The 13,182-nt window shown below is 46.2% G+C and overlaps 1 protein-coding gene across 2 annotated transcripts; it reads left to right on the top strand.

Moving 5' to 3' along the window:
- Nucleotides 1–248: 248 nt before the first annotated feature.
- SAC3D1 (SAC3 domain containing 1) lies at nucleotides 249–7,874 on the top strand. 2 transcript variants are annotated; one of them, XM_077459398.1, is made up of 4 exons: nucleotides 249–361; nucleotides 4,481–4,503; nucleotides 4,585–5,214; nucleotides 7,332–7,874. In XM_077459398.1, the coding sequence occupies exons 3-4, from the start codon at nucleotides 4,611–4,613 to the stop codon at nucleotides 7,811–7,813; spliced, it is 1,086 nt and encodes a 361-aa protein (XP_077315524.1). In that variant the 5' UTR covers nucleotides 249–361; nucleotides 4,481–4,503; nucleotides 4,585–4,610; the 3' UTR covers nucleotides 7,814–7,874. The 2 variants fall into 2 exon arrangements, with proteins under 2 accessions (XP_077315524.1, XP_077315519.1); XM_077459393.1 differs by lacking the exons at nucleotides 249–361; nucleotides 4,481–4,503 and having other exon boundaries at nucleotides 4,511–5,214.
- The last annotated feature ends 5,308 nt before the right edge of the window (nucleotides 7,875–13,182 follow it).

Genomic DNA, 13,182 nt, shown 5'->3' with positions numbered 1-13,182 from the left:
CCCAGCGGTCACAATTCTCATATAATACACCAGTGATTGGTCTCACACAGGCAGGAGGCAAAATACGTACGAAGTGTAAGGATAAGTGAAAAACAATAGAAGGGATCACATGGGCACACAGCTACATTTTGCATGTGGCAGACGAACACCACACAAAGAAACTGTCTATGCTGAACCAGCTTTGCGTGTACGAGCAGCCCTGAGCTCTGCTGCGCATGCTCCGAGGCTGGCAACGGATTCCGTGAATCGTTCAGTCAGACATGTCCCCGTATGATCCGCCAACACAACCCTGACACGCCGACTATGAGCAGGGAGGGGCGTGCCGTTCACAGAGCGCTCTGGAAGGGTGACACACATGACGGTAAGCAAGTAGCATGGCTACAGGAAGTGAACCCGCTGTGTGCGCGGTGCATTGTGGGTTAGGTGTTTGTTTCTAGTGTAATGCCACACAGCATGACTTTCTATCTGCCCCCCACACAGTGCTCACAAAATAGGGCCGTCCTATGCAGTTTTCTGGTGTATATTCCTATACCTTGCTCTACTACCTTCTTTAGAGAAGGAGGCCTGATACATACGGACGTTTCCATGCTCCTGAGTCCTGGCTAGGGATGAGCTTAAGCGTGTGCGCATGTTCCACGTGCAGAGCCCGCCAGGAAGTTGGCGCAGCGCTGCGCTAATCACAGGCAGTGAGATATTGCCCGATATCTGCAGCCGCACAGCGGGGCAATGTCTCACTGCCTGTGATTAGCGCAGCGCTGCGCCAACTTCCTGCCGGGCTCTGCGCATGGAACATGCGAACACGCCTGAGCTCATCTTTAGTCCTGGCGCTTTCCTGCGCCTGGGGAGCCGCATCAATGCCATGAATGGTGGTATGTGGTCGGCTGATAAACGCCAATGGCTTCTGCTTCAGTATTTGCTGACACATGTCACGGAAGTGACACGAGGAGGGATATACATCGCACACACATAGCTGTTTCAAAGCGTCTGGCTGTGTACATCTATTTGTTTGTATGGTCAGCTGAGTGGGGCTCCCTGGGCGCCAGAAGGTGCGGGATGGTTTACCATTCAAGACTCAAAAAGCGCGGAAACGTCTATGTTGAATGAGGCCTAATAATAGTTGTTGCGCGGAAGGATAACGGAGGTCAGTCATAGTGCCAAAGGGTAAACACTCATATGTAGGATTTTAGAAAAATTTTTCTTTTTTTTTTCATCCTTTCCTAGCCTAGGTTCACATATGTTTGGGTCAAGAACACGCGCATAATTGCATACGCTCCTGACCCACATAGAAACGTGATGCTCTTTAGCAGATATGCCCGGGTGCCACTAATTCTTAAAGTGGTTCTAAAGACTAAAAGTTTTTTTCCCTGTACAGCGCTATATGCTTTTTTATTTTTGTTATTTTAGTACTTGCCTAGGTGAATGCGGCATCAGTCCCCCAGCACTTCTAAAGCCTCATACACACGATCGGACTTTGTACAAACTTTCCCGTGGACTTTTGTACAAAGGGCGTAGTCCATAAGTTTGTATTGCATACACACGATCTGACTTTTTAGGCAACAAACACGAACGTAGTGACGTTTCCACGTACTGACGACACTTCAAAAGAGGACGTTCAATTACGCCAGCGCCACCTTTGGTCAACTTCTGTATTGTTGTCTGATCTTTGCATTGGTTCTGAGCATGCGTGTTTGTACCTTGTACAAAAGTCTGATGGTTTTCCGTACACACGATCGGACTTTGCTCCATCGGACTTATGTTGTCAAAGAGTTTGTCTGTTTGCACAGCCAACAAAAGTCTGATGAAAACGGAAAAAGTTTGTCCGATAGAGCGTACACACGGTCGGATGTTGCTCCAAAACAGCTAATTTGCATGTTTGTTGTCAAAAAGTCAGATCGTGTGTACGGGCCTTTACACTGAGAACTGAGCGATCCAACACCGCCATTTGCTCGGTTCTCACAGCTCCGTGAGCAGGGAGCCACTGTCTGTTAGTCAGCGGCTCTCTACTCTGCCCCCCGCACACACTGGAGAGCTGGGCTGTGGAGGGAGTGGCCACTCAGGCTCTCAGAGGCTCGCTGAGACGGGTGCTGGTGCAGGGATCTGGGCGGATCCCGACCCTATGGTTGTGATGACGCTCGAGCCTGGACTGACTCTGTGACGTCAGTAGAGAGCGGACTTCAGCCCGCTCTCTGCTGAAAATGGTTCACAGGAGTGCAAAAAAAACTGCACTCCTGTGATCCACAGGAGAAGTACAGCCAAACAAGCTTTAACTGTACTTCTCCTTTAATCACTTGACCACTGGGCACTTAAACACCCTTCCTAACCAGACCAATATTCAGCTTTCGGTGCTCTCACACTTTGAGTGACAATTACTCAGTCATGCAACATTGTACCCATATGAAATGTTTTTCCTTTTATTTTTCCCACACAAATAGAGCTTTCTTTTGGTGGTATTTAATCACCGCTGTTTTTTTTATATTTTTTGCACTATAAATCAAAAAAAGACTGAAAATTTGGGGGGAAAAAAGTTCTTTGTTTCTGTTAAAATTTATTGGCAGAGTACTGCAGATTACTGCAGAGTATGGGCACTGAGCAGCGCTGTGGGCACTACAGATCTCTCCCCCTCTCCCCTCGCCATGCTGGTTTCAAATTGTGACAGTGAGTGCGGTGAGAAGATCCCTCATCTGCTGTGACAGAGAGAGGGAGCGGGGTGGGAGAGGCTACAGATGCTGGTACTTGTAACATGTTCCAAGGGTGAACTTATACTTTAACCTCTTCCTGCCCACCATATAGCAGAATGATGGCTGGAAAGTGGTTACGTTATCCTGGCTGGACGTCAAATGATATCCAGCAGGATAAGCCACAATCGCGTGCCAATCGTTGGTGTGGTGTGTCAGCCTGACACACTGCATCACCGATCTCGGTAAAGAGCCTCTGACATAGGCTCTTTAGCATGTGATCAGCTGTGTCCAATCACAGTGTAAACAAAAAAAAACGTTTATCAACCTTTCCTTCACTCGCACTGACAGACGTGAGTAGAGGAGAGCCGATCGTCTGCTTTCCTGATGGGGGAGGGGGAGAATTATCAGCGCAGACCCACCAGGGGTGCCACTCAGTGCCCATTGTAGATGCCAATTGGTGCCCATCAGTAATGCCTGCCAGTGCCTCTTCATTAGTGCTGCCTATCAGAGCCATCTATTAGTGCCACCTCATCAGTGAAGGAGAAAACGTATTTACAAAATTTTATAACAGAAACAATACAAACTTATTTTTTTCAAAATTTTCAGTCTTTTTTTTAAATTGTTTAGCAAAAAATTAAAACCCCAAAAATGATAAAATACCACAAAAAGAAAGCTCTACTTGTGGGAACAAAATGATAAAAATGTTGTATGGGTACAGTGTAGCAGGACCACTCAATTGTCATTTAAAATGTGACAGCACTGAAAGCTGAAAATTGGCCTGGGCAGGAAGAGGGCAAAGAGGGGTTTACAATCGCTTCAGTGGCACCCCCATATCAACACCTGTATGAGTTAAAATGGTGCTGCAGCACCATGCAGTTCAGTGTGGTGTGCTTTTAAAAAAGGGTTGAAGACTTCTTTCCTTGCGTTTTTTCTTGCAGGTACAGCATCCCATTCAAATTAATATGATGCTGTGCATGTGATGCGACGTAAACACACACATACAGTATGTGAACCTAGCCTTGTATTTTATGATGGGATTTCCAAAATAAAATGCCCACTCACCCAGCTTCACACCCCATCCCGTGTCACCATGTTTATTGTATTCATAATCAGGGGGACAGCTGCACAAGCCTGGGAGAGACTACGAATACTAATGATGAAAGCAGTGAAGACGGTGGAGCTTTACCCCATGTGCAGTGGCAGATTATAACAGAGCAACGCTGGATTGGCTGAGCATCAGGGTGGATTTGATTTAAACTAGATTTGACACAATTTAAATCGATAAATACCTGGCAGAGGCTGTAACAAAACTCTATTCAAAACCCGAAAGAATGAATTTGGGTTTTGTACCCCCACTAATTAACAAATGTATGTTATGCTTTTTTTATTTTTATACTTTCTTATTTCAAATGTAATTTTTTCTGGTCATGTGATGCATTTGGTCCTCTTCAGTGGTGGGGATGGTTCTGTGTGATGTATAAAGCGATGCTAATGTGGAGACATTAGTGCCCCTTTCTGCACCAACACAGAGTGTCCAGGGTGCCACGGTGACACCTCCTTAAGGGGTCAGCCGCTTCAGAAATGCCTGATTCAGAAATCTTTATATACTTTCAGGCCTCTTACTAAAGCAAAGTATAGTAACCACAACTGCCAATCAAAATTTGATTGTTTTTTATAGGTCGCTGTTTTTTGTACATCATTTTTTTAGCACTGTTTTATTGAGATATAAAGCCTGTGGTTTAATATATATGTGATTGTTGCATTCACACCAACCAAGACATATTCTTTTTTTTTTCCTTTAGTTATGCAAGAGGAAAGCACAATGGTATTATACTGTATATCTCCTGACTTTCTTAAAGGTTCAGATTAAACTTAGACAGACATTATTTTTTTCACTGTTCCCCAGATGACTATAAATTGCAGTCCAGAAATATGGATGTGTCTCCACCTCCCCTGGTTGGCTTATGTCTCGAAATGTGTTCCGAACGAGAACGGCGAGAACGAGAGCAGCACAGACTACTTCATCCATTAGAAATGCAGAATCGACATTTGCAGAAAAGAGGTTTCAGACATGGGGGCCATCCTATTGCTGACCCTGGTAGGACTGTTAAAGAGTACAGCCGCCCTGCTGCAGGGAAAGAACTGTCTTCACCAAGAAATCTGCGACCTCCTGCAACTCTTCTCAAAACGGTTCAATATCTGATAATGGAAGTTTGGGAGGAAGTTAATGAGCAAGATTCTACATCTTTAGCCTTGGCTTACCCTTTTGTGTTTGACCGGCTACGAGCAATAAGGCAAGACTTGACAGTCCAGAGGATAAGTGGAACTGAAGGAGCTCCTGTCCTTGAAGGAAGCCTCGGCTTCTTGCTTTGTGCCCCTTACCTGGTGAGGGATCTCCCACTGGAAGATTATAGTGAAACCCTCCATTCAACACAGGTGCGAGAAAGCTTTGCTGAGCTAATGGAATGTTACAGCAGAGGTGGAAAATTTTCTAGACAAGCTGAATTTCAGGCTCTTCTTCTTTTGTATGATTTGGGTAAGGATTTCAGATACCAAAAAGCAATCTGGCTTCACTGAATTATCAATCAATTGTTGACAGGCATGTTGGTAATTATCTGTGATAATCAAAGGCAGATGCTTTCAAGTTTTTTTTCAAGTGTGCCCCGATGTGCCCCAAAACTGAGAGCACAACGAATGTGCTATGTAAATATCTACTTCAGTTAGGAAGCTGGCACTATGTCCTTTACCTCCTGAGTTGAGTGAGACCACTCATCACAATAAAGGAGAAGTGTGGGATCGTACAAATTTATAGTATTTACTACCCTCACCATAGCAAAGTCTTTTCTTCCTTTTAATCTGTGGCTCTGTTTTTGCTGTGCCTGCATTCCAAGTCCTTTCTAGGGCCAAATAATGGTCCACACCTTTGAGTGTTTAAATGGGGCAGTTACATCTGGAGCAATCTGCCTCCTCATTCTCTCCTCCTCTTGGCTCTCAGCTGTGGCCACGGTTTTCTAACAGGCGCAGGTCTGAGCCACAATCAGGAACATGCATGCTTGTCATGTGCCTACGTTTTCATGGCAGTGTGAATTGTTGTCAACAAGAAACCGAGGCACATGACTGTATGGTAAGCTGTGGTAGTTGCAACGCAAGGAAACATTACTGTACAAGTACACAAGCAGTAAATATTCTTCAGCCACTTCCTTGCACAACTCTTTAGAGGGAAAGCACTTATGAGAAAGGTTTACGTGGCTGAAGTGTTGCTGCTTGTCAATGTCACTGCTTGATCTCTCACAGCATGTAGGGGAGGCGGAGAAAAAATGAAACACTCCTGAACTCTCGGGAGCATGCTGACTGTCTGGAGCTGATATCAGTCACACACAGGAGAAGGCAAGGGGAAGATCCCAACAATACTGTCATGATAGAACTTGATGACAGACCTCATCCCCTTCTGCAAGTATTTTGCTTATTTTCACAAGAAGAGGTGTGCAGTTCTGTGGGCAGGAATTTGTTTTTGATAGGAGTAGCCCACTAAGATTCAGGTGATTAAAAAAAAAAATCCATAATTTTAATTCACCAGTAATAATGAGTGGTAAGGATGCCAGGGTCAATCTCTAACTTCCCTGACCTTGGTATGCCTATAATAGCATGTCCCTGGTTTCTGGGCAGTTGGGATACACTTTCATAGCGGCACTCCATTCATGTCACTGCAAACGGCTTGGTGCGTTCTGTTGCTGTGTGGTGACATCCAGTGCACAGTAGAGAAATGCAAACATGCTACATTTCATCGCACTGCACCACAGCATACATCACACCCGTTTTGTGGTGGTGTGAACAGGGAAAATAGAAAACATTTGTTTTCCGATGTGAAAAAACGCAGGTCCCCACAGATAGCGTGAATGAGCCCTTTTGCAAGTGTCTCAGGGAAAGTTGTTTAAACATTTCTTAAAGATTAACTATTTTTTTAGTCCAGGTTATGGTTTTGATGTTACCAGTAGTCCTTAAGGGATTTAAAGGGAGAGTCAGATTGTTTTCCACTTCATTAAATTCCAAGTATGGAATTTAATCTTGGTTGTCTTCAATATGTCAGTGTGTCTGTCAGTATCTCAGAGTCATTGTCAAAAAAAAACAAGGAGAGGGGCGCCTGAATATATATCAAGTAACATTTTATTTAAAAAACAATATCCACTCACATGGAAGAACATGAAGTTGAATTCAGGCACATCTCTGGGCTGATGAGGTAGAACTACAAGTAGCAGTCAGTCCGCTTCAGGTTTGGAGGATGCAGTACATCAAACATCAGTTTGGATGGTGTGGAACTGCTCTTTTTCATTTTTAAACTAAAGCTTTTGGACAAAAAAAAAAACACAAGTGCAAGTGTCCTTTTTATTTCATTAGACCTACAGATTGGGCTTCCTCTTTAGCAGTAATTAAAGGTATACCTCAGTCAAAGGTCAATTGGTGATCTGGGAACCCCTCTTGTTTTTTTTTTGGAATTGCAAGTGCAGGCGCCTTGCTTTGCTGGACATGTTCTTTGCTGGGTAGCATTAGCAAACCACTGATTACTGTCGCCTAAATTGCTCTATCTGTATACCTGCTTTCAATTGATAAAAAAAATTTGGTTGTAATATATTATATCTTGATTGTATACTACAGGAAATCTGGATGCCATGCACAGGGCTTTGCAACTTCCCCAGAGCATTCGAAATTCTCCCGAAATTCGCTTGGCCCTTGATATAAATAGGTCCTACCTAGAAAAGAACTGGGTAAGGCTCTTTCGTCTGGTCCGCCAACTTGACTGTCTAAAAGCCTGTGCTTTCTACCGTCATCTGCCCGATTGCCGCAGCCAAGCAATACGTATTTACATGAATGCGTACAGCAGCCGAAATTGCCGCTTTCCGCTTGATCATCTTACCTACCTTCTAGCAGTTGATAGCCCCTTTAAGGTTAGCGATATGTGCAAGAGGCGAGGACTGGTGGTTACTTCTGGAGAATATAAATTTGTGTTATTCCACAAAGCTTCATTTAAGGATGTGGACCTAGAGTGCCCAGGAAGAGAGATTCAACTGGTGGAAGCGAAGAAAGAAAACGTGTCTTGGGCTGAAGTGATGATGGGGCAGGAGATATGCACTGTATGATAATGAGATTGTACTAACATGGAGGAAGTTTTTTTATGTAATACATTGATGGATAAACCTATACTGGAGTTGTGTGGCCTTTCATTTGGAAAAGAACGTTCTTGCCATATTTAAGTTTATTTTGTTCTTTACCTGTCTCGTTCAAAGAGTGAACCATTTAAATCAGACTCACAGCCGTGTTAACAGCTATAAGCCTGTTTTGAGCTCTGGGCTTTTGGGTAAAATTGATCTGGGTGGCTCTAGAGCAGCCTGATCGCTTTTACATGACCAGCAAGTGCTTATCCCCTCCGGCTGCCCCCTCCTGTGGTTCCTGAGCTCCCCTGCTCCTCCCATTAGCTCAGGACCACAACAGTTAACGTTAGGATGGCGAACAGGAAGAAATCTGGGAACATGAGCTAGGCATACAGACGATTAAGCATATTTCTGTGCTCAGTCAGTTGGAGTAGAGGAGACATTAGGGGTAGGGATGCACCAAAATTTCGGCCGCTGAAACATGTCGGCCGAAAATGCCCTTTTTTGGCAATTTGCCGAAAGAGAAAAATGGCTGATAATGGAGCCTGAAATGGGGCGTGGCTCCATCTCCTGTACTATCCCCAGTCTGACCATCTCCTGTACCATGTCCCCAGTCTGACCATTTCCTGTACCATGTCCCCAGTCTGACCATCTCCTGTACCTTGTCCCCAGTCTGACCATCTCCTGTACCTTGTCCCCAGTCTGACCATCTCCTGTACCATGTCCCCAGTCTGACCATCTCCTGTACCATGTCCCCAGTCTGACCATCTCCTGTACCACGTCCTCTGTCTCACCATCTCCTGTACCACGTCCTCTGTCTCTGACCATCTCCTGTACCACGTCCTCTGTCTCTGACCATCTCCTGTACCACGTCCTCTGTCTCTGACCATCTCCTGTACCACGTCCTCTGTCTCTGACCATCTCCTGTACCACGTCCTCTGTCTCTGACCATCTCCTGTACCACGTCCTCTGTCTCTGACCATCTCCTGTACCACGTCCTCTGTCTCTGACCATCTCCTGTACCACGTCCTCTGTCTCTGACCATCTCCTGTACCACGTCCTCTGTCTCTGACCATCACCTGTACCACGTCCTCTGTCTATGACCATCTCCTGTACCATGTCCCCAGTCTCTGATCATCTCCTGTACCATGTCCCCAGTCTCTGATCATCTCCTGTACCATGTCCCCAGTCTCTGATCATCTCCTGTACCATGTCCCCAGTCTCTGATCATCTCCTGTACCATGTCCCCAGTCTCTGATCATCTCCTGTACCATGTCCCCAGTCTCTGATCATCTCCTGTACCATGTGCCCAGTCTCTGATCATCTCCTGTACCATGTCCCCAGTCTCTGACCATCTCCTGTACCATGTCTCCAGTCTCTGACCATCTCCTGTAAAAAAATATTTTTTTTAAATATGTTTCAGTATCGGTGCTGTTTCGGTATCAGTTTTCGGTTTTCGGCCTAGTGTATTTTTCATTTTCGGTATCGGTTTCGGCACCAAAAAACCCATTCGGTGCACCCCTAATTAGGGGTCTCTATAAGGAGTACCTGTCACCTGCCCAATGCGATCACATAGGAGCTTGTAAACCCTATTGTGATAGCAATAAAGTTAAAAAATAACACGTTCACAAAGAAAATTATAATAAAAATATTTAAAAAAACAAAAAAATGACAAGCAGCTTCATCTACTGTGCACAACCGCAAATGTGTCCACAAGGTGCACTCGTGCATTTAAATCGCTATTGCAACTCATGTTAATTATCACTATGAACGTCAGTGTGAGAACAATAATTCCAGGGCCATCGTTTTTGCAGTTTACGTTAAACCAATGAACTGCAAAGGCATATTGCCTATTGATGATTTTGGGTACCTCATCTTGTATTCTGTACAAAATAAATTGGGGATCATATTCTGTTTATGTCCACAAAAATTTATTTTCCGTGTTTTTGTTTTTTCCTGAAAACATAGACGTGATGAATAGTTGTGCAAATAGTGTGTGACATAAAAAATTGCAAATACCATTTTTTTTTTCCCTATAAGGTCTATGCTTTCAGAGAAAATATAATGTTCTTTGGGTTGTTCTACAGAGGAAGTGGCTAAGAGCGTTGTTTTAGAAATTTGAATGTAGTGGTGGTGATACTGTTAGGCTGCTTTCACACGGCCGATCCAGTAAGATCCACCAGTCAGTTTTTCTGACAGACCTGATCTGACCCTCCATGCATCCCTATGGACCAGCATTTAGACCTGTCTACCTCCGATCCGATCCACAAAAACAAGGAGGGGGATCCGTCTGCCTCCGTTGAGGCGGATTTGATCGGAGGCCAGTTGGGTGTAAACTAACAGTTGGTCTGTTTACTCCCGGCCACGCATAGAGCAGAGTGAGCGTGTCTGTGTCTGCTCTGCATAAACTGAGCGGACACGGACCTGTTAACCTGCCTGCTCTGATCAGCAGGGGATCAGCGTACAGATACCCTATGGAGCAAATCTGGTTCCATCCTGTGTGAAAGTGGCCTTTTAAAGAAAAAAGTTTTACTAGTGACAGGTGTCAGGTTGAACTTCAGCCTTACCTTTTTTTTTCTGCAAGGACCAGCACTGCCTGTGACTTTCCCAAAGACATTAGTCTGAATAGCCTCTCTGCTGTCTTCTCTTGGCCCACCCCCTAAGGTCTTGTTTACATGACGTGTACCTAACCATACACCGGTTGAGAGCCACATTTACCCACATGGGGATGCATAGGTGTTCCCATGCATCCTCCTGCAGTCAGTCCCATTTGCTGTCAACTGGAACGCAGCAATTGCACAGCCACTGCTCTCAATGTGACATTTGTGTGGGCATCCTGGATCAGGGCAGCCAAAGCTATTTTATGTTACCCAAAAATTGTCTCCATAAACAAGGGTTCCCATATGGAAATAAAATCTCACCTCTCCTAGCAGTGTTGTTATCATATATGGTAACAATGTGTTGTCCCTGATAGGAGAGGGAATGGGGGGCTGTTCCTGGACTTTTTTCACATGCAGTCTGTATGTCCCAACACTGTGTCCAAAATTCAAATTACCCCACCCACTGTTTGGGAGGCGTAGAGTAAGACAAAGGTAGTAGATGAGGTGATTCTGACTTTTCCACCAGAACAGGAACTGGAAGCATTAGAAAGACGGGCAACTGAGTGCAGGTATGATGCCACTGAAATTTTTAAAAAGGTATATTTTCTAAACTATATATATTTATATAGAAATGTATACATACTGTAGGCATGCATCAGCAGATGGGGAGGGAGATAAGGCAAGGCTTTTAAGTTTTTTATAATAAAATTCAACTTTAAAGTGTCATTAAAATTAAAAGTCAGCAGCTACAAATACTGCAGCTGCTGATTTTTATTAATCGGACACTTACCTGTCCCATAGTCTAGCAATGTGGGGAATCAAAGCCCCGCTCGTCTCCCAGCTCTTCAGGACTGGTAGGTACGGCTCTCCCTCCTCGGGGGGTTGAGCAGCTGGGCATTCCCTGGGAGGTCGATTCGGGGGCCACCTCACCTCCTCTTCTCTCCCACGTCCCTCCGGGGGGGGGGGCGACTGCATGTGCTGCGGGCGGTGTGTGTATGGGGATCGCTGGGTCTCTCACCTGTGGGGGGGTCTGTGCGGCTAGCGATGGTCCTGGTCCCTGTGTGGGGGGTCCCAAAAGGTGTCTGTGAGGGTACTCTTGCTGGTTCAAGGCAGCGCTGTTTGATGATTTTTTCTGTCACCGCATGGCGCTGTCCGGCGGCCAATTTGACTGAGGGCAGAGCAGGTTCCCCTTGTGAGCCTCAGTGGCCATTTTCTGGGAGATTTTCCTATTAGTTGCATTGGCGGACATTTTTTTGAAGCCCGCATGCTCTTTTCACCGCAGTTCTCTTGTGACAGCATTACATGTGCTCTCACATGCTGTTTCCTGTGTCCATTGTGTATACAGGACACTGGATGGCCATTTCCTGAACGCTGGTGCAAGCTCTGCAGATCGTTTCACCGCTATTTTCTACAGCTGCTGCCGACACAGTTTCCTCACTCTGCACTTGGGTAACCTACTGGGGACTACAGGCATGGCTAGTGACCATCACAGATCGCCCCAGGGTGGTGAGTCTGACGCTAGGAACCCCCCCAGGCGGCGGCAGCAGGAGGGCGGGACCTTCACTGTCCTAAGTCCCCTTGCAGGTGGCAGACAGGGTAGGGTCAGCATGGCTTCAGAAACTGGTGTTTCTTCCCCCGAAATCCAGGCTATTGCAACCGGGTCACCTGCGGATAGCGCTGTACCCATAGACACCCTGACTGCGGTCCTTAACTCATTTGTTGCTAAAATATAGGTGCGTGGAAGGAAAGGTGCGTGTAAAAGGCCCCTGACCCCCCCCCCCCCGTCCTCTGGGGAGATCTCTGATGCAGGCTCGGGCCCTGCTGCGGCTGGTAACCCCTGCTCTGACCTATTAGACGAGGCTGGCCAGGACCATTTGGACAGCGAGGATTATTCCCCGTCCAGGCGCGACAAATTGCTTGTTGGAGCACTTATCACAGCTGTGCGTGATACCCTGAAGATCCAGGAGCCAGCGGATCCCTCTACTGATGTATCGGTCGCTTTTGGGTCCCGCAAGCCAGCACGTTCACCTAAGGTATTCCCGTATCTGACTTATTTTGACAAGTTCATCTACAGGGAATGGGGTCAGCCGCAAAGGACCTTTTCGGTCCCCAAAAACATGGCGGTGCGTTACCCCTTTGAGGAAAGCCTTTTTAAGAAGTGGGAGGCTCCTCCGGTCGTGGACCCCCCAATATCTAGGTTAAATAAAGTAACCACGATCCCGGTTGAGGGGACTCCTGCATTCAAGAATCCCATGGATAGGAAGGCCAAGGCGGTGGCTCGTCCTTGTGTACGGTTGTGGGGTCAGCCGTGCGACCTGTACTGGCATCCGCACTGGTGTCGCAGACACTGACTGAGTGGACAAAGCTTTTGCACCGCAAATTGGGAGAGCAACAGGCCTCCCTTGTCTGTGTGGAACTAGCAGACCAACTAGTGCAAGGCCTCAAGTACGTTTGTGACGCGGCCCTGGATACTCTCCCCCTGTTATCCAGGGCTTCAGTGTCAGCTGTGGTGCTGAGGCGCCTGATTTGGCTAAAATGCCGGTCTGCTGACCAGGCATCCAAGAAGGCCGTGACGGATCTTCCCTTCCTTGGCGACCGGCTCTTTGGAGCTTCATTGGATGACATTATTAAAAATGCCACAGGTGGTAAGAATACACTACCCCCACAGGCCAGGAAGGCTAAAGAGCCACGCCGCAGGCAAGGGCCCTCTTTTTCCACTCACAAGTGGCTTTTTCTTCTGCCCGGTGCTGCGACAAA

The sequence above is a fragment of the Lithobates pipiens genome, unplaced genomic scaffold (assembly GCF_037356315.1).
Source record: "Lithobates pipiens isolate NorthernLeopardFrog02 unplaced genomic scaffold, aLitPip1_a1.2 Scaffold_10, whole genome shotgun sequence".
In the NCBI taxonomy this organism is placed as follows: domain Eukaryota; kingdom Metazoa; phylum Chordata; class Amphibia; order Anura; family Ranidae; genus Lithobates; species Lithobates pipiens.
Note: the sequence above shows the minus strand (reverse complement) of the source record. Positions and strands in the feature narration are given on the sequence as shown.

What these genes read in the sequence shown, in the direction of transcription:
- SAC3D1 (XM_077459398.1), top strand. Translation starts at nt 4,611, where the DNA reads ATGGATGTGTCTCCACCTCCCCTGGTTGGCTTATGTCTCGAAATGTGT. An exon ending in TCTTCTTTTGTATGATTTGG is followed by an intron (nt 5,215 to 7,331) that starts GTAAGGATTTCA and finishes TGTATACTACAG; the next exon opens with GAAATCTGGATGCCATGCAC.